At 52.1% G+C, this 26,909-nt stretch overlaps 1 protein-coding gene across 2 annotated transcripts in view; it reads right to left on the bottom strand.

The window, feature by feature from the left end:
- Nucleotides 1-2,533: 2,533 nt before the first annotated feature.
- The window catches only part of TNFRSF8 (TNF receptor superfamily member 8), a 66,225-nt gene continuing 41,849 nt past the window's right edge, over nucleotides 2,534-26,909 (bottom strand). Inside the window, exons 8-16 of one of the 2 annotated variants that reach the window (XM_032614978.1) lie at nucleotides 26,324-26,476; nucleotides 19,519-19,612; nucleotides 19,187-19,227; nucleotides 19,082-19,102; nucleotides 17,952-18,053; nucleotides 17,764-17,817; nucleotides 11,047-11,072; nucleotides 7,975-8,164; nucleotides 2,534-4,330 (exon numbers count right to left, since the gene is read on the bottom strand). In XM_032614978.1, coding sequence (XP_032470869.1) covers nucleotides 4,086-4,330; nucleotides 7,975-8,164; nucleotides 11,047-11,072; nucleotides 17,764-17,817; nucleotides 17,952-18,053; nucleotides 19,082-19,102; nucleotides 19,187-19,227; nucleotides 19,519-19,612; nucleotides 26,324-26,476 — 926 coding nt within the window. In that variant the 3' untranslated portion in view covers nucleotides 2,534-4,085. Of the gene's footprint in view, nucleotides 4,331-7,974; nucleotides 8,165-11,046; nucleotides 11,073-17,763; nucleotides 17,818-17,951; nucleotides 18,054-19,081; nucleotides 19,228-19,518; nucleotides 19,613-26,323; nucleotides 26,477-26,909 lie in introns of both variants that reach the window. The other variant, XM_032614977.1, reaches the window with a different exon arrangement.

Below are 26,909 nucleotides of genomic sequence, written 5' to 3'. Positions count from 1 at the left end.
GAACTCTAATGGGCCCATTCCTCCCCCGACATGGAAGCAGGGGTAATGAAATGGGACAGAGGCAGGTGCTGGAGGGCTAAGGAGGAAAGGGCGGGCCTCGATGCTAAAATGACCCACACCCCACACCAAAACACAAACGCCTCCAACCTCCAGGATCTTTTGGTTTGGTTTTTACTCTCCTGGAAGACACCCAAAGAAAGGGGAAACTGGACAGACTCCTCACTCCCGGTGGTGACATCAGCTGAGGGCCCAGGGCTGCAATGTTAACCAGGAATGTAGTCTCAGCTCTCTGCCCTTTCTGAGAAAACACATCCAACAGCTTCCTGGCTACCAGCAACGGCTGCCTCTTCAGCCCAGCTTCCCTCTGAATTAGGTCAAAACGGCCTTCGCGGGCCCTGGTTTGCCTTTCCTGCCCATTGCTGAGATAATACCAGGATGTTTATTGTTCTAATAGGAGGAAAATAGATATAAGGAGACTGATGTTCTTACAATATTTATGATAAACTCTAAGTGCCTTACAACGGCCCATCAGGCCCTCCAGGATCTGGCCCAGCTGGCAGTCCCGCTCACCTCCCGTTCCTCTCTGCCCTGATGACTATGCTTCTACAAGGCGGTGTGCTTCCTGAACCCCAGGACCGGGAGCGCCCCACCTCAAGGCCTTGGCATTTGTGGTCCCCCTGCCTCCTGCTTTCTCGGCATGCTTGCGGGCCCCCACCTCGCCCACCCATCATGTCACTCATGCGGAGTGCAAGAAGCCCTCCCTGACCACCTGGCTAGAGTCGGCCCTGCCCTCCAGACTCTCTGCCACAGTCCCGAGTGGGGCCCTCTGGTAGCACAGAGCACGATCCCACTCAAGAATGACCTTGTTCACTGATCTGGTTATGCGGTCCCGGACGGGTGGGGTGCAGGAGCCCAGGATGGGCTCGGCCGGCTGCTCCCTAAGGCCCAAGGAGCTGCCCTTGAAGCTTTTGATATTCTCACTTTGGCTTCCAGTCAAGGGTACTGACGCATTAAAGCGTTCTTCTCTGGCCCTACCTGTGAATCCCTCCCCCGACCCATCCTGGCCCCAACACCTCCCACCCCACACTTCCCCCACTGTTACATGGTAGAGGACAGGGAGAGTCAAGGAAGGGCTGGAGGAGAGAAGGCACACAAGGAACTGCGGCCAGAGAGCTGCCTCTCATCTCTGCACAGATTTTCATTTCTGTTCAGCTCAACAAATCAGGTCCCAATGACCGTGGGACAGAGAGGATGCCAGAGACACCTTCTTTAGGCTCTCGTGGCTGGAGGGATGCGCTGCAGATTCAGGCCCTTGTCCTGTCTTAGGGATTGGCCCTGGCCTTAGTGATTCTAAGAACCTAGTGCAGTTTACAACCTACGAGACTGTCTTGGGAAACAACAGATTTTCTTCGAATGCAGTAGTTTCTGCAGGACGCTTATTACTTACTGTCACTCCCTGACTACAGCTGTTCGGGAAAAGGGGTGTGCCGGTTCCTTAGAGCCTGGGAACTGCTACCCTGGGCAGCAGGGGCCTTGTCTGTCTGCCCACCTGGACGTCAGAACGACCAGAGGTTAAGGAGGGGTCCGTCATCACTGGGCAGGGAAATTCGCTCTGGTTCTCGGATCGACCATGTGACAGGCAGTGGCTGGTTCAATGGCCAGGCTGGTTGTGAGGTCTGGGTGTGGACTGGAGTCCTGGGGGTGGGATGGGCGAGGTCTCCTTCTTCCAGCCACCAGGGGAGACATAGTCAGAGCGGGGCTTCAGGCTGGCTGCCTGTGGTGGAATGCAGGCCCCAGACTGCCCCTGAGTTGTGACCAGTTGTGAAATAGAATCCATCTTTTATGGCAAGGCAAGAAAAATTTAAACATAAGAATTCTTCTCTGCCCTTTGGCCTCCCCTCTCCCCGCCCTGTGCATTGTGTATGTGCATTACACATTGACCAAACCTCCCCCATCTGCAGGAACACCTGCTCAGCCATAAAGAGCAGCATTCTCCCGGCATCAACAGGACAGCTCCTGAAAAGAGAGCATTCCTTCCTGATCCTATAAGGGGTGACATGACCCACTGCCACGGGCTTAGATCTGGATTACATAAACTGTCAATAATACGTCATTGAATGTACAGCCCTGTCTCAAAAAACTTCTATAAACTGTGTCTTGACTTCCAATGGGTAGAACCATTCTCAGAGCCTTCTGAGATGCTCTTCCCGGGTAATAAGCCTCAAATTTGGCTCGAATAAAAATTTCCAATTCTTTCTTAGATCGACTGATTAAGTTTTCATTGACACCAGGGAGGCAGGCTGGAGCCTCCCAGCTCAGGCTCCAAGCCCACGACTCACATTCACCCCCGGTCCTCTCTGGGCTACCCAAGGCTGGGGCATTCACGCTGCTACTTTGTGACTCCCTTTTCCCCAGCTGTGAGGCTGCTGGGCCCAGCCCGGAGGGAAGAAGGCGGTGGGGAGACCAGGGATGCCTCCTGCCAATAACCAAAGGGAGCCTTAGGACGAGAGAGCTTTATTCTGAGTAGCCTCAAAGGCCGGGCCTTGGAGCGACCAGGGAGTGGGAGTTCCACAGGGACAGGGTCTGCCTCCATCCACAGGGAAGAACCTCCAGCAGTGGGAAGGGCTGTCCCAGCAGGTAGGGGTCTCCCCGTCCCCAGAGGCTGGCAGCCTAGGTGTCTGGGGCAGAGAGGTAAAGGGGGAGCCGTTGTCTTGTGGGGAGAAGGACTGCTCGGACCCTTCTGCTCAGAGGTACTCAAATCTCAGGGAGAATTTCCTGAGCGTTATGATTATTTTTTAAGGGAACTTATGAATTTTTAAAGGACCGAAGTTTTGTGAAGGGCCGTTGGGTGAGGGAGCCCTTGGGGGGTGGGGGTAGTGGCAGGAGGGAGCAGAGTCCTCACACTGTCCGGGCACAGGGGGTTTTGGTCATTGTCCGGACCACGTAAACTTCAGGTTCTGGTGTAAACGGTCTCTCACGGCATCCAGCCTCTCTCCAACTTTCCCCAAAACATCTGAGTGGTTTCAGAAACTACCCTGGTGAAGCCGGAGCCAGCCTCAACTTCCTCCAGAGACCAAGCAGGCTGGTGAGTAAACAGCAGCCTTCCCGGGGCTGGCTTCCAACGGGTAATTCCAGCAGTCTCCAGGCTGCCTGCAGCTCAGTGCCCCGGGCCTCATCTGCCCACACTCCCTTTCCAAGACCACTTGTTTGTTGCCATGAGTCTGAGAGCCCTGGGGAGAGCAGGAAGAAGCCCCAGGTCAGGGCACTTGACTCCTCTGTGTGAAACGTAAAAATCCTGAAGTCCAGACTGAACTACGAAACGCTCTTTCTTTTCCTGCAGAATGTCTGAGTGAAACCAAGTAGTTTTCTGACACCCACACCCCCATCATGGGTGCTGAGCAACCAGAGCCGAAGGCAGGGCCTGGCACCACCAGGATCTGTGCACGTGGCAGATCTGGGGAAGACGCATCTTTGGTGGCCCGGGACAGAGCACACGGTGCCCACAGAGCGGGTAAGGACCCAAGAAGGGCCCACAGTTCCCCTTCTCCATGCGGGGAGGGAGCCCCCCTGGGCGAAGCAGAGCAGGCCCTTCTCCAGGCAGCAGCTGGGTGGGCAGGGTCTCCGGCCAGGCAGGGGCACCACGGCTGCACAGAATCTGCAGGTCTCTGGGTCCCAAGAGGCCTCCTGCTGCGGGAACAGTGATGTGCGCTGGGCCCTGGGCCCACCGTGGAGGCTGCAGAACAGGGAAGGGCTGGCAGCAGCAGAATGCAGGGTGCCCAGGCCCTGCTGGCTGGCTGTTGCCCCAACACACAGCGCTGTTCAGATCCAGCCCCTTGGTTGTCTCTGCCGCACAGGTCCGGGCTCCCCAGGGTCTGGGTTGGGGGGCAGCTGGGTGGGGAGGCAGGTACAGACGAGCAGAACCTCCTGCGTTGATAAGGCTGGGTCTACCGTTGGGTGCTGGAACCTCACCTCAGGCCAGATGGGCCTCTGGCACCAGGTTGGTGCTACCAGCTTGGTGCCACCAGGGTCACCGTGGCCTCCCAGAGGCACCCAGCTGCCCTCTCAGCCCCAGCCCAGGCCAGGACTCATTTCCCAGAGGCGGTCGTGGGCAAGGGGTCCTCCTTCCCTTCCTCCTCCACCGAGAACATAACGTCCCCACAGCTGCCCGCCAGTGGTTCCGTCTCCTGCTCTGGGTAGTGGGGGGCATGGTCCACCTCCAGATCCTCCTCGAACTCGGGCCCTGCCGGCCCCACCGGGCCCTGGCCCTCAGGCACCTTGGCCTTCACGGTCCCCACAATCACGGTGTCAGCCTTCATGATGTAGATGTTCTCTGCAAGGCAAAAGGGTGGGGGAGATGAGACAAGAGCTCCAGCTGGATGGAAGCAAGGAGGCAGAGGAGGGTCCCAGTCCCAGCTCTGCCACTTTTGCTGTGTGGCCTCAGGCAGATGGCACAGCCTCTCTGATACACAGTAGGCCCCGCGCTGACTTCACAGGTATCCTGAGGGTCAAAGGAGATAAAACAGCTAGGAAATGTGTGCTGAGGGGTTAAGGCCTGGCCCACGTATAGGAAGTGCTTGTGATTTTCTCGACACTTCTGCCAAGATGGGGTAGAAGAGAAGACAACGGGGTTAGGAGAGAAAGGAAGCCGTGGGGAGAAATTGGAGAATGACATGGACACCAATAGCACCAGTGAACACTCGCAGAGTTTAGCCGGATGCCGTTCCAGATGCTTTTCACACATTAGCTCCCGAATCCTCACGTCACTTCCACAAGGTAGATAGTCTATCGTGATCCCCAATTACAGATAAAGAATCTGGAGCCCAGAGATGTTAAATGACCTGCCCAAGGTCACCAGGTAGTTAGTAGAAATACCCAAAGAAACTCCACCCTGCCCAGCTGCCCTTTCAGTTCATATCCACGTGCCTAAAGCAGAAACCTGGGGTGGGGGGCGGGCGGTGGTGGCAAGGGGACAGCAACATGTCCTGGTTTGCCTGAGACGCTCCTACTGGCTTTAGTATTGAAAGTTCCACATCCCAGGAACCTCTTCGGTCTGGGCAAACCCAGACATGGTCACACCCTGCAGAAACCTCAACCCTGTTAATAATCACCAACAGCCTATGATCTGGACAGCTTTGCAGGGGCTGGTATAGCTTGACGTTTATTGCTTATTGCCATGTGCCTGCCTAGCACATAGGGCTGCTTGTGTGGCTCGCGTGGAAGAAAAAGCAGCCCAGCCTGTTAGAGGCATGATCCCCCACGGTCTGCTGACCACCTGCTACTAGGGCTTTGGAGCCTCAGGGGAGCTAAGTAAGGTGCCCAAGAAGCTGGGACGTGGGGAGCCTGGCCTTCACCCAGGTCAGCTAACTCCAAACAGCAGCAGCCCAGCTTCTGATGGCCTTGAGCTCAGGGCAGGGTGCGAGCTCCCAGCCGCTCAGCCCTGGAACTCTCTCTGGAGTCCGAATGGGGAAGCTCAAGAGGGAACTTGAGTGCTAGGGTGGGGCAGGGAGCTCAGGATCCCTGCCTCTCTGAGGAACCCAGTTACACCCCTCCGATTCAGGAACCCCCCAGAGATTCTGGGGGCCTCCACACGTTCAACCCCATTGCATAATGCCAGTTCTCCTGTTTTGGTCTTTGATACTTCCAGGATAGAGAGAAGTGTTCAAAATAGCAGTGAGAACTAGAGGGAAGGCTACAAGCGTGAAACAAGCTATGGGCTGGGAGCCCCCCCTACACCCCAAAAGAGAGAGCGTGGCCTCAAGCCACATACCCTCCATCAAGACCTGCAGGTCCTTTGCCCTGGGAACCTGACCAAAAGGGCTGGCAAAAGATGGGAGCCAGTGATGGTGAGGGACAGGGGACCCCAGGAGGTGAGAGAGAACACAGAGGAGGCTGCACAGTGCTGGAGGAGATGAGACAGACAGACAGACAGACAGGAGTAGGGGTGTGGAAGAAGAGGGGTGAGTTTGTCCAGGGAGAAGCAGCCAAAGCTGGGGGCCAGGCTGTGATCCCCTCACATTCCTCGGGTCCTGATTCCTCTAGCTCTATGCCCCATCACAGGGCTGCCCACTCCCAAGTTGGGAGAGGAGGGTCTTCCAGAAGTTGCTTGGACTTCCTGCCCCACCCAGGGCTCCAGAATCCAAGGAAGTTGTCCTGGACGGGGAGGGGGATGAAGATGAGGGGAAGGGGCTCCCCCTGCCCGGTGCCCAGGGGTAGAGGGGTAAAGTGGAACCAGAGTTTGGTCCCCTTGGGAACTGTACAAGGGGGTACTCCTCTAGGGAGGTGTCAGGAGAACAAAGGGCTCACCATCTCTTGAATGTCCCAAGAGAATCTCCAACCTGCTTACCAGCCAGGCTTACAGGCCAGGCTGCCCAAGCCCCAGCCAACCTGAGAGCCTGGTGCCTCCCTCCCCCTTCCCCCACAAACACTCCCAGAGCCCCAGCCCTGTGGTTCCAGGCACTGCACTCAGCATTGACTCAAATGTTCAAATTAGGACTTCTTAGGAAATTTGCAGGAGATGCTTTCAGTGGTATTTCCCAAAATACATTCTTTTCCAGTAAAACTTGCTGAAAGCTACAATTCCAAAAGTTTCAGTTTGGTGCTACGGGTTCTGCCCTAAAGAGTTCTATCCACCAATCCCTGCCACACGAATGTGTAGGACGATCACAAATGCCTCTTTGGAATTACCTCAGTGATGGTTAACCCTCCAAAGACAGAGTTGGAGCCAATTAAGGCCCTGCCCCCGGGGAGCTAACAGCCAAGTGGATGGGGGTGGGGGTGGGGAAGGAGGCTGCAAACACACACTGCTGGGTGCTTAGGACACTAGGAGGGGAGGCCTGGGCTCTGGGGCCACACAGCACAGGGGCGTCTCCTAGACGGGAGAGTGGAGAGGGCAGGGAGGGCTTCCTGGAGGAGGAGGCAAATAAACAGGGTCCTCAGGACATCAAGAATTAACTAGATTCAAGGAGGTGGAGTTGGCTGTTTCAGGTGAGAAAGCAGCGCCCCCGGAGCTCAGAAGTGAGAAAGGGCTCCGGTGATTAGGAAACTGACATTGAGTGGGAGGAAGGAGCAGACCTGTGGGGTGGGGAGGCTGGCAAGCCTGGTGGGGAGGAGGCAGCTTAAATGCCAGAATAAGAAGCCTGGAATTCACCCTGCAGGTACCAGGGACCCCCTGGAGGGCTTCAAGCAGGGGTGTAATATGGGCAGGTAACCATTTTGGTAGAAACGTTCTGGTTGTAGCAGGGTGGAGAGGAGGGGGAGAGAGGCAAGGAGGCCTTCGGGAACGGAAGTTTCGTCCTGGCTGGAGGGTGGCTACAGTTCGGGGCGCGCTGGCCTCCGGGTTCCACTGCAGGGTACTGATGCGGACAGACCGGGGGTTTCGGAGCCTGCAGCCATGCTGTCACTTGGTAGCTGTGTGACCGGGAAAATCACTTCTCTCCCCTGAACCGCTGTTTCCCCAATTGGAAAAAGGAGGGAAAGACCCCATCCTCGGAAGGCTGTGTGACAAGAGGTGACGAGCGTGCCGTGCGCAAATGCGTCAGCCGAGCGGCAGCTCTTACTTCCCTGATGCCTCCCTCCATACCCCTCAGGGGCCCTTCGTTGGGGGCTGGGCTGGCGGTTACTTTCCCTCTAATCAGAGCAGGCACCAGGCAGGGGGAGCCCCACCCCCCAGGACGACTTCACGCACATCATTTCACGAATTTTCACGATGGGCTCCGTGAAGGCAGAACTCCTGCTATCCCTATTTTACAGAAATTTACACTGGGATGAAGAGGTGGAGGCAGCTGCTCCATACCCCCTGAGAATGGCTTAACTCCTTCACAGAAATTGTCTCCTACTCATGAGGGCCAGCGGAGGAACCCCTGCCTCTTCCTTGCTGGGCCTTCCGTCCTCAGGGTCTCTAGTCCCCGCTGGGGGCTCAGGGCCCATCTCTCCTGCCCCTGAGCACCCCTGGACCCCCCAAACAGGCCGACTCACCAATCCTGTTGTTGGTGTGCTCCGCGGTGCCTCGGGGCTCAGGAAGGTCCATGGAGGTGGAGGGGCTGCTGGCTGGGTTGGCCTCCAGCAGCTGCAGGCTCTCCAGGTTGGGGCAGGTCTCCACAGCTGGGGAGCTCATTAACCCCTGCTCCTCAAGGCCCGGCTCTGCCACCGATACCCTCCTGATCAGCTGCAGTGGGCACAGAGGAAATGGTGCTGATGCAGGATGCCCCAACCTCACCCAGTCTCTGAGCTGGGGAGCCCCTGTTTCTTCATCTCCATAGACCCCAATGAGTCTCCCTCTCTGCTTTAAAGCCGTCATGCACTACCCTGGGCTTCTCAGCCTTGATAGCCTGACATACCTGAGTGTGGGACCCTGTGAGGTCACGTTGTTTTTAACTTGTACTAAATAATGATACCGTCAGCATTGCATACAATGCTTACCACGTGCGTGGCCCCTGACATGTGTTAATCCTTAACAACCACTCTACAAGGTGGCTAATATTAGCACCCTCCCCATTTTACAGATCAGGAAACTGAGGCACAGAAGAGTCAAGTAGGGGCTTCCCTGGTGGCGCAGTGGTTGAGAATCTGCCTGCTAATGCAGGGGACACGGGTTCGAGCCCTGGTCTGGGAAGATCCCACATGCCGCGGAGCAACTGGGCCCGTGAGCCACAACTACTGAGCCTACGCGTCTGGAGCCTGTGCTCCACAACAAGAGAGCCCATGATAGTGAGAGGCCCGTGCACCACGATGAAGAGTGGCCCCTGCTTGCCACAACTAGAGAAAGCCCTCGCACAGAAACGAAGACCCAACACAGCAAAAATAAATAAAAATTAATAAACTCCTACCCCCAATATCTAAAAAAAAAAGAAGAGTCAAGTAACTTGCTCAGCGTTAGTTGGTAAGTGTCCGGCCAATGCTTGAACCCCACCCAGTATCTCGCTTTGGAATCCATGCACGTTAGCCCCAGTCTACAGGTATCAGGTCCAGGCCCACCCCAACTCCCCTGCTCCTGGGACAGCAGCCTTTTATGATCACACTAATGTATTCTAAAAACAGTTACGTCTCAGGAAAATGTCGGTTTCGTTTTTCACTTTTCTGTAGGTGCCAAGGAGAAGTGCTCTTGTAAAATGTTCTAATGTAAATACCATTTACCTTCAGCCTTCAAAAGGGAATGAGTTTGAGTAAGGCAGAAAGTATAGCTACATAATCCTGAGTATTCTTTTTTTTTTTTAATTTATTTATTCATTTTATTTTTGGCCGCACTGGGTCTTCGTTGCTGCGTGCGGGCTTTCTCTAATTGTGGCGAGCGGGGCCTACTCTTCGTTGAAGTGCGTGGGCTTCTCATTGTGGTGGCTTCTCTTGTTGCGGAGCACGGGCTCTAGGCACGCAGGCTTCAGTAGTTGTGGCACGAGGGCTCAGTAGTTGTGGCTTGCAGGCTCTAGAGCGCAGGCTCAGTAGTTGTGGCGCACGGGCTTAGTTGCTCCGCAGCACGTGGGATTTTCCTGGACCAGGGCTCGAAACCGTGTCCCCTGCATTAGCAGGTGGATTCTTAACCACTGCGCCACCAGGGAAGTCCCCTGAATATTCTTTTAAAATAATTTGAAGTCCAAAAGATGGCATTCTTGAACATGTTACTATTAATGCTTTGGCCCACATGGCCAAAAGATATTTGATTATCTTATAAATCGCTAAATACCTTTTCATGAAATTTCTTGGCCTCATAACAGCAACCTGTCTGACCCAAGCATGTCTAAATGTGACCTCCCATGATTTGAACTTGTATTGTGGTTCCATCTATTATGTTTAAAGATAAAGGATGGAAACCGTTCTCATGTACGAAAATTTGAGTTAAAAGAAAATAACAGGGCTTCCCTGGTGGCGCAGTGGTTGAGAGTCCGCCTGCCGATGCAGGGGACACAGGTTCGTGCCCCGGTCCGGGAGGATCCCACATGCCGCGGAGCGGCTGGGCCCATGAGCCATGGCCGCTGAGCCTGCGCGTCCGGAGCCTGTGCTCCGCAATGGGAGAGGCCACAACAGTGAGAGGCCCGCGTACCGCAAAAAAAAAAAAAAAGAAAGTAGCAGAGAACTGATAAGTGGAAAAGAAAAAACGCAGGCGAACCAAACACACCTGAGACCCAGCCCATATGGTGTGCTTTGTCCTGCTCCCCCCCTCAGCTGTGGAGGGCAGTGCCCCTGCTCACCCCCCCACACTGGTCCCCGCGCTGCCCCTGGGAGGCTGGGCACAGAGCAGGGCACCAGGACAAGCCCAATGAGGGCCTTGTGTACGCACCGCATCTTGGGTGGTTGCAGGACCAGCAGGAACATGTGCAAAGCCCCCAGCCCAGCGCCTGCACACGGCGAGCGCTTCATAAAAGGCAGGTGAAAATGCTCTTGCTAGGAGGCAGCTCAGGGTAACAGTTCAGAGCACCAGCTTCGGAGTCACACAAACCAGGCCTCAGAGCCTAGCTGAGCTATTTTCCAACCGAGGAAGCACCTTTCCTGTCTGGGCCTCTGTTTCCTCTTCTATACAGTGGGACAACAGTACCAACCTCTGTGTTTTGTAAGGACTACCCAGAACAACTTCCAGAAATCACGAAGCCAGGTGCCTGGTGCAGCGTAAGTGCTCCACATGAGAAAAGCTCAAGTTTCAGAAGTTTGTGCTGCTGATTCGACATCCCAGCTTTAAGGACGAGACTCACGGAGGAGTGATGGAGAAAGGGGGAATGGACACAGCCTTCCCTCTGACCACACCTGGCACCCACATGGCCAAAACCAAACCCACTGTCTGGCAGGCCCTTCTGGAAGTCCCCGGCAGGATGAGCCAGGAACCAAGGCTGCTGTCTGGGGTGGGGCTCTGCATCCTCCGCCAGGGCCTGGCTCAGGCCCCACTGTGCTCAGCGCTCCCTGCATGGGGCAGACCCGGCCTGAACTTGCAGGGGAACCTGCACCTGGGCCCTGGGAGGGCTGGGATCCACGGAGCCGCTCTCAGAACCAGCAGATCTGCTAGGGAAGGAGTCAGAGTTAGGGGCACAAAGCTGGGGTGGAGACAAGGGAGGGGCTACTTACTGTCGGGTTCCTCCCGGGCCTGGAATCTGCAAAGAACAAAAGAGCTTCACCAAGGTGGGTCTGGCAGCTGCCTGGCCCTGCCCCCCCCCCACCTGTGGGCAAATGCCCCCTCCGCTGCCCCCAGGGTGGCAGCTGGTGCCTCGTTCAGACCTGGAGAGTAGTGGACGGGTTTCAGGCCCAGGGCACAGGGGCTCACGTCCCAGCGGCAGCCAGAGAACGGGGGAGTCACCTCTCTTCCAGCCACCAAGCCCCTCAGCACACCGGACCCCTGCACAGCCCTCCCACTCCCACACATGCACAGGACTGGTTCAGGATGAGCGTGCACCCCAGCTGGAACCGAAGACACTTCTGCTGGGTCAGAAGTTGGTCTGCGGCTGCTGCTACCACCTGGTGGCCCCCAGGGGCTGGAGAGGCCAGAACGGCCCGGAGCACCATGTGAAACTCACACGGAGGACCCCTAGGCGATAGAGAGCGGGTGACAGGTCCTGAGGACCTTTTCTTAGACCTGCATGGGACATGCCTAAAGCCAGTGGACCCCGGAGCCCTTTTGGCTCAGGCCAGCGTGAGTTCGGTTTTCTATCACGTGTGCCTGAAATAGCCCACGTGACCGGTCTGACCGTTCATCCCACCCTCTGGTGGGCTCAGTATGCAATGACCCTTAGGGCACAACCCTTTTCTTCTCATCCCAAACCCCACCCTCCTCTCCAACTTTCCTCTCGTATTAAACTGGGCTCCGGGTCATGGTCAAGTATATGCTGACATTTAATCACGGCCCAGTGGCCACCTGGGAAAGCTGGAGATGGTACCAGGCGCCTGTCTAAGCCAGGGCGAGTCAACTCCTAGGAGCTGACCGTCTTCTGGGGGCACACGGCCTCTTACGACTCCCGAAGAAATCACCTACAGAGACTTGGCTTTTGTTGCTATTCGGTGTGCACACCTAACCAGAGAAACCTCGTGAAAAGAGGCCAGCGTGCCAGCTAAGTCACCTCTGGAAGACCGTCTGACCTCAGCCCCTCTAGGAAATGAGCATCCCCGAATCCTAGCAGAGACGCTCACTGGAGGCCGACTGACCACGAAAACACAAGACGGGCAGTTTGAACCTGCTGTGTGGACACCAGGTCAGTCTGGAGGACACTCTTCCATGTCCCCTTTAAATGACCATCAGCAGGTAAAGTGTCTAAAGGGGAAATGGATCAGAATAATGGTCAAAAGAAGCACATGTGTAAAATGACACAATTCTTGACTCTCGATTTAACAAATCTGGTAACTGCTGTTGCCAGCAGAGTGGTCACCTTGAGAGGCCATGGCCCCTCCCACGAGGCAGCCACTGTCCATCGCCGGAGCCAGCACTTTGAGAAACACTGTCTGGCCTGAGGCACATTCTTTTAAAGGATGTCAGTGAAGCCAAATCTTCGTCCTTTGAGAGTGATTTTGACTTTTGCCAACAGCCAACTGTCATTTGGCAGCAAGTCTTGGGGGGAAAAAAGGGTGTGACAAAGTAACAAGACAAAAGAAATTAAAATGATAAAATGCAGTCTTGGAGAGGACACAGGTAAACAGGAACACAGCTGCTGATGCCTATGAACCGGTTTCCTCTTTCTCAAAAGCCGTCGGGCAATGAAAACTTCACACACTTTGACCCAGTAATCCCTCTTCAGGGACACACCCTCAGGAAATAACCCGAAGGAAAGCGACCAGCCTGTGCACAGCGGTGCAGTTTCTAATAACCAAAAAGTGGGAAACAAGACAGGTGCCAAACAATAAAGCAGCTTAGCAGTCCTTCGTCGCAGGCCTTCCTAGCAGTGAAACCCCAGCATGACATCTTTCACCTTTCCCAGCCTTTAGTTCTCTCATTTGGAAAAGGGGACAGGTCATGCCAACTTTGGAGGGTTTTTATGACGATTAAATGAGATCTCAAAAGTGAAGGTGCCCAGGGATTAACCACGTTGAGAGCAGAACCCTTGATATGTTGTGATGAAAATAACACTGAACCCATATGGTCTTCCTCTCCCAAACCCACAACTCCAATCTAATCAGGAGAAAGACACTAGGCAAACTCCAAGCAGAGAGCCATCCTACAACTTAACCGACAAGCGAGTTGTAGGATGTGCCTTAACTCCTCAAACTGCCAAGGTCAGCAAAAACAAGGAAAGCCAGAAACTGTCACAGGCCAGATGGGCCTAAGACATGATGACTAAAGGTAATGTGGTGTACTGGGTGGGATCCTGGAGCAATGAGAGGACATTAAGCAAAACTAAGTAGATCTGAACAGAGTATGGACTTTAGTTAATACAATAGTATTGTATCAGTATTGGTTCGTTTATTGCGACAAACTTACTGCACTGATGTAAGGTGCTCATGATAGAGGAAACTGGGTGTGGGCTATATGGAAACTCTCTGTACTAACTTCTCAAATTTTCTGTAAGTCTAAAACTTCTCTAAAAAATGAAGTCCAATTAGAATTTTTTAATTAAAATGTTTAAAAGGGAAGGTGACCGGGATGCCACCTAGCACATAGGGGCCCCAGGATACTCCAGTGGCTTGGCAACTCCATCACACTGAAAAGAAAACCAGCATTCGATACTGACTCTCGGAAACAAGCATAAAATAACATCGAGGTGAAAAGGTAGAATCCGGAGGGCACCAACATCGGCCTACAGGCGTGTTACAACCCTCATGTGTACTTTGATAAAGACCTAGAGCAAATCGTGCCAAGTACAGAGGTCAGATTTCGTAAGTGCTTTTCCCCTAAAATGTTGCTTCAGTCCACTGTCTTCACTTATTGGTATCCTTGCTCTTTGGAATAAGAACAATTTTCTCATAAAATATGTCCAGCATCCCAGGACACAAGTCCAGGGACACACGCACTGGACATCGGTGGGCCCCTCCTCCCTCGGGGAGAAGTGCCTGGTTTCCCAGGGCTTCTCTGAGGGCTGCTCAAGCCAAGCACGTGGGTTCTGATACCCAAGTTATCCATCCCTTCCATTCCCATCGCTCTTCCCTTTCAGTCCCATCCCCTCTCTGGCCTGGGGTCCCAGCTTCTGTGGAAAGCAGAACAGACCCAGGGAAGGCGTTTGGCAACAAGCACCCCTAGATTCAAATCCAGGACAGGGCAGGGAATTACAAGCTAAGCTGGGAATATCGTAGAATAAAGCAGTGCTCCAGTGAATTCCCTGGCGGTCCAGTGGTTAGGACTCGGCCCTCTCAATGCTGAGGGCCAGGGTTCAACCCCTGGTTGGGGAACTAAGATCCCACAACTCTCCCATCTCGGCCAAAAAAGGAAAAAAGAAGAAAGAAAGGAAGGAAGGAAGGAAGGAAGGAAGGAAGGAAGGAAGGAAGGAAGGAAGGAAGAAAGAAAAAGAGAAAGAAAGAAAGAAAAAACAAGTGCTCCAAACACAGAAGGATGGGGACAGAAGGACACAGCAGCCAGCTTGAAGGGGCCCCCACTTTCCCTAACCTGGGAAAATGTGAACATCAAGTTGAGTAATGATGGCAGTACAGTAAGAGAGGAATCCATGAGTCCAGACAGATATACATACAGAAATGGAGCAAAGTTGATGAGGCACCTGTTATTCATAGAGCCTCAGTACTTAGCAATAACCACGGAGGAAAGAGGACTTCACGGTGGAGAAGCCTGGCAGACACCACCCTAATCAAGGGCTCGTGGTGAACACGGCGGGGAAGGGACAAAGGGAAACCTGGCGGGGTGGATGACCCACTCCTGGGATCCTCCCACCAAAGACGCACCACCTGAGTCCAAGCGTGAGGAAACGTCAGGCAAACCCAAGGTGAGGGCCAGCCACAGAATCACTGGTGGAATCTTCCAAAGTGGCAAGGTCATGACCGGGAGGGAAATACAGACTGGAGGGGACACGAGACCCAATCGCCAAATGCAGTACGAGACTCTGAACTGCATTCTTTTGTTCTATACGACATTATTTGGATCAATGAAGAAACTTGAGTGGGGTCTGAGAATTAGTTGGTGGTGATGCATCAAAGTGAATTCTCTGATTTTGATGGTTTGAATACAGTCGTGTGAAATACACACTCAGGTACTCAGGGATGATACGGCATTATGTCAGTAAGTTACTCTCAAATGGTTCAAAAAAAATAAGTTCTCTGCACCGTCCTTGAGACTTTTCTGTACGTTTGAAATTGTTTCAAAACAAACAAAAACTTTTTCCAACTTAAACCTGCCTGAAGTAGCAGATAAAGTGATGACTATAGTGTCCTTTAAAATGAAGGGTTAAAAGAATTTCAATCAGTGTTTCTCAACCAGGAGTGACATTCCCCTCCAGGGGAAATGTGGCCATACCTGGAGACATTTTTGGCTGTCACAGATGGGAGGAGCTACTAGTATCCGGGGTGTCTAGAGACCAGGGAACTGCCTGACATCCTGTAACGCACAGGACAACTCGCTTGGCAAAGAATGATCCCATGCAGATGTCAACAGTGCCAAGGGTGAGACCCTTTATGCAAAAATCTCACCACCACCACCAACAACAAAATCCTGGTTGGTCGTACTGCTCATTAATCAAGTGGCCTTAAACAAGTTCCTTCATCTTCCTGTGCCTCAGCTTTCTCATCTGTGAAATGGGGATAACAGTGGGCACCTCACAAGGAGGAGTAAAATGAGAACACGTGTGTGCCTGTCACCAAGTCAAATCCATTCAGAGATGGGGGTGAGCATCAAAGGGGCATCTGCCCAGATTGCTGACGCACGGCTTACCGCACCAGGGGCTCCCCCAGCCCTGGAGCTCCGGGACCGGGAGGGCTGGGGCAACCATTTCCATCCCGCTCGCCTTTAGTCATTTGAGCAACTGATGCTGGTCTGAAAGCTCGGGAGGGCAGTTTCCGTACCCAGCACAGGGCCAATAGGAAGTGCCCCACAGAGACATGAAGGAGCAGACGAGTGAATAAAGGCTCCTGCACCCTTCCAGCCCCCACTGCATCCACCCCGCTCAGTCCATACGCATCCTGCCCCCTGCGGCACCTCCTTCCCTCTCGGGCCTGGGAACCAGACCCCCAGGGACCCACCGGAAGCCAGCGGGCCAGAAACGGCCCCAAACAGAGTGGCCACCACTGAGCCCCAGGCTTGGTTCCTGGTAGGTCTGGTTTCTTAAGGGAAGGTGCTTTCTGTCTTTCTTGCTCTCTCTCTGTCTTGTGTGTGTGTGTGTGTGTGTGTGTGTGTGTGTGTGTGTGACAAAACTGCTATCACGGAGGTTTGAAGAAAAAAAATAAACTGACAGCAATGGAAACTCTAATACTAGAAAAATGTCAAGAAAGCAAACGCGGGTTTCAGTGAGACACTGAGCCTGACAGCTCACGGAAAAAGGCTTGAAATTGTCAAAACACAAAAACCCCCCTTGCGAAGGGAACGCAAGCACCTGCTTGTGAAACTCATCAAATCCAAAACATGCCTCACCGGACTGTGTTCAGGGGCCCAAGTCAGAAACCGTGCTATGGCAAGTCTCTCCATGGGGCCTGGGGACCTGGGGGGCAGGGTCTGAGTTGACCACTGGGCTCCAGGGTGGGCACTGGGTGGTAGACAACCTGGTGGGGAGGAAGGAAGGGGGGGCAGGACTGAGCCCTCTACAAACAAGATCGGCCGTCTCCAGGACCAGCGGCTGAATCTGGTGTGGCCCCTACAGGTGGTGTGGCCCCGGGTCTTGTCTCTTCTTTACGGAACGAAGAGCATCACCTACCTCCCCTGGGGCTCCTCAGTCAGTGAGTCCCTTTGCGGGAGCCTGCCTTGAAACCAGAAAGGGAAGTTCAGACCATTTGTGTCCACTCCTTCCCCTGTGGTCAGGGCCTGTACACAGTAGGTGCTCAATCAATGCTTGTGACATGCTGAGGAGGACGTTGCCCTGCCTTGAAAGAGGCTGCCCAGAGGAAAGGAGACACTTGGCACAAGATGGCTGGGGTCCCCTCCCCCGAGGTGAGAGCTGAAAGAGTCTGCTGCCTGGATGGGTGGAGCATGGAAGGCTGCCTGGAAGAGGTGGCTTGGAGGCTGGCCAGGGATCGGAGAGAGAAGTTCAGAAAAACGTAGAACTCAGGAAGGCCTGGGACTCCTGCTGAGGAAAAAGGCCCCAGACACGGGGGCGGGCATCAGCAGACAGCAGCCACTATGTGCTGAGCTCTGACTACGTGCAGGAGCCCCACACAGCACTTAGCAGGCCCATCGCGACGGATCCACACGCCCTCCCTCTGAATTAGGCCCCACTGTTCCCATTTTACAGATGAAGAAACCGAGACACAGAGGAATTAAGTAACTCACCCAAGGTCATGTAGCTCATAAGGGGCAGAATCAGGATTCTAGCCCTGTCAGCCTACACCCACCCCCACCCCGACCCCTATGCCCTCAGCTGCCAGCAGGAGGGAGGGAGTGAGAGGAGGAAGGGAGGAATGGGGAGGGGAAAATAATAGGGAGTCTGGGAAGGGGCGACAGAGAGAAGAGAGGAAGGGAAGGCCTCTCCTGAGGGCACAATAGAGGCAAGAATGGAGGATAAGGTGGATTTTTGAAACTTCATCCGACGCCGAGCAGGACATGTCACAGAGTTTCCACCCACATTATATTCCCATCACAGATGAGGTTGCATAGAAAGGAGGAGCAGCTTATGGGAACCCCTACAGAGGGAACCCCGAGGGAGATCCAAACCCACGGTCCAGAGCTGCTGTGTAGCTGCACGTAGCCCCTTTGGACCTCTGGACACTCACCCACTGGCTCCAGCTTGGGCTGGAAGTTCTGGACTGGGTAGCACAGGTGGAGCTCTGAAACGACAACGGGAGGAAGGCTAGGGAGGCCAGCCTCAGACAGCCTCAGCGGGCAGGGTGGGAGAGGGACCCAGGCCAGGCTAGGACAGAGCACCCTGCCCTCCCAAGGCCCCAAGGACACATGCACTCACTCTGCCCCATCCACTTCCTGCAGCCCCTCCGGTGGCACAGGAGAAAGGAGCCAAAGCTGACGACCACCACCAGTGTCAAGATCACCCAGAAGAGCACAGGTCCTGGAACACAGAGGCGCCCTGCACTCTCGCCTGCCCTGGCACTGGTGGCCCCCGAAGTCTGCATCATGGCGGTGAGCCGGGGCCCTACAGCAACCACACAGGACAGCCCTCGCCCCAGACTACTTCCTCCTGGACACAGACTCTACTGTGGCTGACAGGACCTGGTCCTTTGCCAAGCCAGGACAGAAACCCAGATCCCGTCTCTATCTATCTTGTCCAGCGCTTACCCACCTGTCCTTCCTCACCTGGCTCTAGGAAGCGCATTAGGCCAGGCCAGGGGGACTCCAGAGCCCACGCTCTTAACCACTATCTGGATATATTTCTTTACCACTTAATACTTAACTTGCTTTGCTACTTTTGAAAATCAATATAGAATTATTATTCTTTAAAGTCCATTTTTAGATGTTAAAAAAGTAGCATGTGCCAGATACGTGCTTCTCAAACATTCCTGTGCATATGAGTCTCCTGGGGACCATGTTCAAATGCGGATTCTGATTCGGTAGTCTGGGGTCGGGCTGGTAATTTGCTTTTCTAGAAAGTTGCCGATGGTGCCAAATCCAGGACCTCTTTGAGCGCCGCTGGCCTGAGAACTACTGCCACCTAGTGTCTAAGAGTAGAACTGCAAGTCCTAAGACGCATGGTACTTAGAGCGACCGTCTAAGGGGAGCGGGTAAGGCTCACGTGTACTGGACACTGCTTACTACCCTGCATGGTATATGCTGTTACAACGTTACAGGTGATGAAGCTCAGAAGAAGTAAGAAACTAGTCAAGGTCATGAAATCAGTCACCAAATATTTTCTGAGCAGCAATTATGGGCCATGCGGGTGAATAAAATCCCTGCTCAGAAGAATTAAGGAATCATCTCTAGCGAGTGACAGAGTCACAGCCCCAGATCAGGAAACCGGAGACCTGGGGTCAGGCTTGGTCCCTCCCGCCTCCAACCAAGTGGATGTTGTCGCCTAGTGAGAACCCTCCCTCCTTGTGGTCCCCAGGGAGGAAGGCCCTGCTTCATGGGGGTGGTCATTACCTGAAACCAGAGTGGGCTTCCCTGTGGAGGAGAAGGATATAGGAGTGCTGGTTGAGATAGAGGCGCGTCCCCGCACGTGGGTGACGTCCCCTCCACGCTCCTTACCGGTCAGGGAGTCGGCCAGGGAGATCAGGGAGGGGGTGGGGCTGCGGGGAGAGAGGCCAGAAGTAAGAAGGACAGTCAAGATGGAAAAGGAGGCCTGAGACCCCAGGTCCCCTGCCTACAGCCTCTGCCAGGCACTTTGAGGGCAGGGCCTGGGTTTCTAGGCCTTCAGGGCTTCCATGGTGGCAACACAGACCTAGGCCCACATTCTCCAAAATGACTTGTGGGCTTGGCCCAGAGATCTATCCCAAGCCCCACTTCCACTCCCAGCCGGCTGCCCCCCGGGCATCCCCTGGGTATGCAGAGCAAATGGAGAGAGGGAGCCAAGGAGTCACCTGGCGGGCACCCCGCTGTCCTCTGCGTTGGTGCTGCAGTTAGAGTGGGTCCCCGGGGGAGGTGGCTCATAGGTGGTGTCCCTCTCAGCCGTACCTGCAGGTTAGAATTGGTACCAAGGATGGTTACCAAAGGGGAAAGGGGGGAGGGAGGGGTAAACTGGGAATTTGGGATTAACAGATACACACTACTATATTTAAAATAGATAAACAGCAAGGACCTACTGTATAGCATGGAACTATATTCAATATCTTGTAAATGAACTATACTTCCATTTTTTAAATTAAATTAAAAAAAAAAAGGAATCAGTGCCAAGGAGCCCTACCCATCTGGACTAGTGACGTCCAGGGAGGTAGCAACATGGGGCGGGAAGGACACTGCAGCCAGGCAGACCCAGGTCTGTGTCCTGGCTCTGTCTCCTCACTTCCTCTCTCCCTCCCTCCTCGCTTCCCTCCACTGTAACAGCCCTTTATTCAGCACCTACTATGTACTGGGGACTGTGCTGGGAGCTGGGACAGAACAGTGAGCAAAACAGACAAGATCCCCACCCCTGGGGGCCCACCGGCTGGTGGGGCTCACAGACTCAGGCGTCACATGAAGGCAGGTGGGGTCCCTGTAATGGGAGACTTGACCTCATCTGACCAGGGAGGCTTCCCTGAGGAAGGGATTGCTGGGATGTGAGTAAGGGTGGGGATTTCTAAGCAGAGGAAATAGAAGGTGGGGAGAGGGAGGAGATGGCTCATAGCAGCATTCTTCATAGAAGTCAAAGAAGTGGAAACCACCCAAACGCCCATCCGCTGGAAACAGATGAACAAAATGTAGTAGACGTGTACACTAGAATATTGTTTTGGCAATAAAAGGAATGAAGTACTAATACAGCTACAGCATGGATGAACCTCGAAAGTGTTATGCTCAGTGAAAGAAGCCAGACACAGAAGGATGCATGTTATGGAAATGTCCCCAAAACCCTAATCTAGAGGAACAAGAAAGTAGATTAGTGGTTATCCAGGCTGGGGGTGGGCATGGGATTGACTGACCCATGCCCTTACAAGGGTTAGGGTTAGTCAACTAACTAACCTACAAGATTTCTTAGAAGGCGGTGATAATTTCACAACTTTGTAAATTTCTTTAAAATTACTGAACTGTATACTTAAAACTAGTAGATATTATGGTATGTAAATTAGACCGCAATAAGGCTGTTTTAAACACTGGGTCTTTCTCCCCAAAGTGATGGTTTTAATTAGCAACAGGATGGGATAGGTGTGGTAGATTGCATGGTGGTCCCACCTCTGTATCCTGCCCCACATCCACACCCTTTGCCAGGTGAATCTGCGGCTCCTTCAGGTCAAGGCAGGTGTCTGTGCGTCCCCCACCCCTTTGGTGTCTGAACTTGGCCGTGTGACTTGTCTGGTCAGTGGAACGGGAGAGAAACGACGGCTGGGCCTCAAGAGGCATCTGACGTCCACCGCCCCCTTTCTGCACTCCCACCGTTGCCATAAGTAGACCACGCCAGGGGCGGGTAGCCAGCCCCCGCTGGTCCCAGAAGTACATGCAGAGCAAACCCAAACCAAACCTTCAAGCCCTGGCAAGACCGCAGAGCGGCCCAGCTGCCTCACAGAAGAGTGAGAGATGAATGCTGCAATGTCGAGGTTTTTGTAACACACTATTCCTGTGGCTCTAATTGGCTGAGACGATCAGATTTGTGTTTCAAAAGATCAAAGTGGAAAAGCTTCTCCTTGGGGGACTTCCCTGGTTGTCCAGTGGGCAAGACTCTGTGCTCCCAGCGCAGGCGCCCAGGTTTGATCCCTGGTCGGGGAGCTAGATCCTGCATGTCGCAACTAAGAGTTTGCATGCGGCAAATAAAGATCCCACATTTTGCAACTAAGACCTGGAGCAGCCTAAATAAATAAATATTTCAAAAAAAAAAAAAAAAGAAAACTACTTCTCATCTCCAGCCAGCTGTGACCATGCGGGAAGTTGGCCTCGTGACTGCAGACTTCCTGGTTTCATTTAAGAGAAATCTCATTAAATAAATGTAAACCAATAAATAAATTTAAACATCTTCTGGTATGTAAATGTCGCCTCAATTCTTCAAGTTCTTTTCTTCTGAAATCAGTTTTATTGAGGCATGATTTACATAGAAGGAAATGTCCCCTAAGCGCACGGTTTGATGAGTTCTGAGGAGCGTATGCATTCAGCAGCCAGCCCTCCGTATCTGCCGGTCACATCCGAGGATTCCACACCTGAGGATTCAACCAGCGGCAGACTGATTGACCGCACGGATGCAGAGCACGCAGAGACGGAGGGCCCACTGTACCTTGCCATTTTACATAAGGGATTTGAGTATCCTCAGATTCGGGTATCCCCCGTGGATACTGAGGGATGACTGTACCTTCACGTAACTGTAACTCCACTCAAGATCTAGAACATCCCCGCCTCCCCACTAAGTTCCCTTGTCCTTTTGCAATCAATCCACCCCCACACCCGGGCAGCCACGGATCTGCTTTATGTCACTACAGATGAGTTTGCCTCCAGAGCTTCATTAGACAGAATTGTGCAATGTGCGCTCTTTGGTGTCTGACTTCTTCCACTCAGCATGTTTCTGAGATTCATTCACGGTTCTTGTCTCAGTAATTCATTCCTTTTTACTGCTGAGTAGTTGTTCCATCGTAGAGATGTACCTCCATTTATTTAGCCGGTGACCAGTTGATGGACATTTGGGTTGTCTCCAGTTTGAAGCTATTATGAACAAGGCAGCTATAAGTATCCTTGTACAAGTCTTTGTGAAAACATATAATTTCATTTCACTTGAGTACCTATAGGAGCAGAAAAGCTGTGTCACTGTGCTGACCAGACAGGATGTCTTTGAGGACCAGTTCAAGCATGGTCATCTCTGATCTGACCCAGCCACCTCTTTTTACAAATGGAGAGGACCACAGAGCCCGAGCTAGAGTCAGAAATCAGGGCTCCTGAGTCCCAGCCCAGAGCACCTTCCATTGGACCACACTGCCTCCTGCCTGGGGCCTGAGCACTTTCTTACAACCTTATGATTAACTGCTTTTCTAGGACAGAAAAAAAAAAAATGGCCCACATTTGAAGTAGGTCCAGCCCAGCTACTAACCCTCTCTGCCCCCATGTTCCTGGAGGGGGCACCCCTTCCCTTATGTGGCACAAAACAAACCTCCCACCCACACACGCCTCCCTTCTAAAAGCTCTCATGATACCTCTCAGAGTTTTCCTGAAACACTCTGAAGAGAAAGTGAGGCTAGGATTAATTTTCTTCTTGCATTGGTAGGATCCTGAGGAGCCGTCTGATTTTGGGGCGTCTCCAAATACATGCTATGTCTTTCCACGTGGTCACCAGACAATTGCCTAAATTAGTTGAAGCCCGGAGGCCTTGGGCTATAAGGAAGGTAATGCAGTTTGTTATGCTAATTTCTATTTGTATTTGAGATGTTGTGGGGATTCAGTGAGAGTTGGCTTCCAGAGGATTGGAGGAGCTCTTGGGCTCAAGAACACCAACTGTGGCTACCCCCAGTTAGCACCCTCTGGCCTCTCTCTAAGGCAGCCTCGGTCTGAGCTGCCACTGGAACACCTGCGACAGGAACCAGCAACAGAACTGCTGCCCTCACTCTAAGCGGAGAAGGTGGCCTCAGCGCTCCTGGGTGCCTCTCATCCCTTCTCTGTATGTACCATACCTCACCCTCTTTTCTCCCTGGGTTACTGACCCTCCCTTTTCTTCCTCCTTTGGATCTGAAGGTGAGAAGAAGGCATGGTTTAGCCCATACTTCGTCTGCCTGTGTTCTCTGGCCCATTGGAAGAGGGGGAAGAAAGAAGCTGCCTGCTTTTAGTCTCAATTTAGAAACTAAAAAAGATATACCACACTTAAATATTTCTCTTTAAATTGAAACACCTGATCCTTGGGTCATTTGAAGGAGAATGGTCTTAACATCAAGGTCAAATGGAATCCTTTTCTGGTACAACCAGAAATTGCTTAAAATCAGATGAAATTTTTCGTCTTCATATTTGAACTGTACATTTCTTGTCAGCTTTTTATTTCCCCTGGAGTTTTCAGTCACCTTTCTTTTCCTTGTTGATAAAAGAATAATGTGCCTTTACCGTATCCTCAAGTTTTTCAACTCTACTACTCATGAAATTGTAATTCTACCTTTTATTCCTACAGACAATTCCCTGGAGCCCTTCATTTTCTTGCTCTGATGGGGCTCAACCAGATGTTGTAATGTCTTTAGCACAGCTGTCATTCTGGGACTCCCCTTCTTTGCTCTCCTGGGATAGAACCACTGTTTTCTAGAGTTCGTGCCTTTTTCTTTTTTCTTTTTTGCCCCTCAGTTAACAGAATTACATCTTCAAGTAACTTTCTAAGAAAGGATACATGGGGGAAAAGCAGAATTTCTCCCCTGTTATGTCTGAAAATGTTTTTATTCTGCTTTCAAACGTAATTGTATTCTAGCTAAGTAAAAAATTCTCTGTTCAACTAAGAAGGAGCTGGTGTGGTCCAGTAGAGAGCACTTGGCTATGACTCAGGATCTCTGTGTTCCAGCTCTAGCTCTGGCACTATGAATGGTCCTCTCCACGTGTAAAATGATATGGTTGGATCAGATGACAGGTGGCCAGCTTTGATCTGGCCCTCAAAGACATTCTGTGTGGCCAGCACAGTGACCCAGTCATCCGTCTCCTAGGTATTTACCCCTGAAATGAAAATATATGTCCATACAAAGACCTGTTCAAGAACAGTTGTAGCTGCTTTATTCAGTTGTAGCTGCTATTACTCATGATAGCCCTAAACTGGAAAAAAGCCAGATGTCCATCAACTGGTGAATGGATAAATAAATGGTGGTGCATCTATTATGTCTACATATGGGTAATTTTCATTCATCCTGCTTTGCTCCCGGTAGGCCATTTCAATCTGAAGTCTCACTTTTCAGGTCAGGTACTCAGGGAAAGCTGGGCCACCACCGTGGGAGCACACAGTAACTGTGTCGAGAAATGGTGTGCAGAAGACCCAAGGCTGGGAGCGGGGCGGAGTGGGAGGGTGGGACCACAGAGGAAATTATGGCATTTTTGCTGACATGAGGCCTGAAGCATGGAAGGTGGTCGCCAGACCTAGCTTGGGTCTGTGGTTGCCGAGGGACTGTCTACTCTGGAAGCATGACTGGGGCAGGACACCACCAGATGTCCCCATCCACAGGCCCTGCAGGCCGACTCTGCAGCAGGAGCAGGAAAAAACAAATATAGCCAAGAGAAGCCGCCTTTCTCGCGCAAGGGTCCTCTAGCGCCCCCTACTGGCAAAGCATAGCATCACACCCAAGGAGGAGAAATCTTCCAAGAGTCTAATCCTCTAGGGCACAGCAGGTACTCAGGGGTGAATTGGGACCTGAGAGGCAACAGATTGGTAACAAGGGCACTTTCTAAAAGCCATTTCTTGCCCTTTACTCTCTTGCTGTTCCTTCTTCTTTGCCTTCTGTTCTCACTTTGTGGTTGTAACAACTTCTGGGATTTTTCTGTGGACACTAATTTTTTTCTCTTCCATTCCTGGGTTCATCATTGCTTCATCTGTAGTAAGTTTTTCTGTTTGTGTATCTTGTTACTCTCCTTCATACTGCTGTGTTTCCTTATAAGTCTGAAAATCTTTACTGCTCATTCATATTTATTTAAAAAGAACGATGTTGACCATTCCAGCGGCAGGTGGGGTTTCTCCTACTGTGTTGTTAGGATGTCATTTTCACAGTGGGTCTCTTCCCTCAGCAGGAGGTCTTCCTGGGAACTCTGGGCTCATGGGTGGGGAGTGTGAGCTGGCAGGCTTCACTTCAGCGTGACTTAGCAGGAACAGCCCATTGACAGGATGTACTCCCAAAGACACAAGCAAAGGGGGCTTTGCACCAGAGTGGCCAACATCTAGCTTTCCCTAGATAGTCCTTCAGTGTCATTAGCCAAAAAGTTGATCATTTTCATCAGGGGATAAAAAATCAGGCACCATCTCTCAGACTGGTCAATGCCCATGGTATATCATTGTTACACATTTTTTTTGCTGTTGTTGTATTCATTCGTTTGTTTTATTTTTAGATTGTACTTTGGTTGGTGGGTTTTGCATTGTTACAAATTTTTAATTTTTATTTTCGAGATGAAGTTGCAGCTCACTGCACTTTCTAATTCTCCACTTCACCCCCATCCTTCATCTTACTCACCTGCTCTAAGCCCAGAGCCTCTCTGGTGGGTCTTAGGAACAACTTACCCCTCACTTTTCTGCAGGCCTCATGGAGTGAATTCTAGTTACGTAAGCTTTCCTTCACTTGGTTTCATTTGTTACCACCCTTCCATCTGTTTTCCACCTTCTAAAAATTTGTTGAAATCTCTCATCTGCTGATGAACTCTTTTTTGTTTGTTTTTTTTGTCCACTGTCAAGGGGTTTATACTTTTTTACACTCTGGTGAATGTCCATCATTTGAATTGGGAGCTTCTTCATAAACTTTATATTGATCTATCTTGAGTCAATAAAACAGCCTTGCAAACAAGTCAAGATTTTACCAGACCAACAATTTCAAGAAGAAGAATAAAAAAAATTTTTAATAATTTTAAAATTTTAAAATAATCCTCAGAAACTCTTACCAAAATGCCAAGTTTGGATTTTATCCCACTCCCTGGATCTAACTATTCAAAGAGAAAACATAGCCCAAACCTGACCTAGTTAACAGCTGGGATTGAAGGTCATTTGTAGTTGGGGGTGGGGAGAGGGGCAGCCCTAGGGACAGAAAACTCAGCCCCTTGGTTGGGGTGTGAACTGCTTACCCTGGACCTTGGTGACCATCCCTGGTGGGCAGATGGGGCGGATGACGCAGCGAGCACAGGAGTTGGAGGCTGATGTGGCACAGAACATGCCAGGTCGGCACTCGCAGACGCGGGAGGAGTTCCACATGCAAGGTGTCTTCTCCACGAGGTGGTCTGCGGGACAGAGAAGGGTCCTGAGGAAGGACTGGGATGGAGAGGGCAGGGGTCCAGAGAAGCCCCAGGAGGACAGAGACATATTTGCCCAGGAGCACAAGCTCATCTGATGATTCCGTTGAGCAGATCTTTTGGTGCACAAAATAATTATGCTGAGCGAAAGAAGGTGGACAAGAAAAGGTGTATATAGGGACTTCCCTGCCAGTCCAGTGGTTAGGACTCTGAGCTTCCACTGCAAGGGACACAGGTTTGATCCCTAGTCGGGGAACTAAGATCCTGCCTGCCACGTGGCACGGCCAAAAAAAAAAAAGGAGTATATACTCTATGATTCTGTTTATAGGAAAAGCCAGAAAATGCAAATTATTCCATAGTGACAGAAAGCATAACTGTTTCCTAGGAATGGGAGCAGAGGCAGGGAGCGACGGGAGGGATG

The sequence above is a fragment of the Phocoena sinus genome, chromosome 1, assembly GCF_008692025.1.
Source record: "Phocoena sinus isolate mPhoSin1 chromosome 1, mPhoSin1.pri, whole genome shotgun sequence".
Taxonomy (NCBI): Eukaryota; Metazoa; Chordata; class Mammalia; order Artiodactyla; family Phocoenidae; genus Phocoena; species Phocoena sinus.
This window is presented reverse-complemented; position numbering and strand designations above follow the sequence as displayed.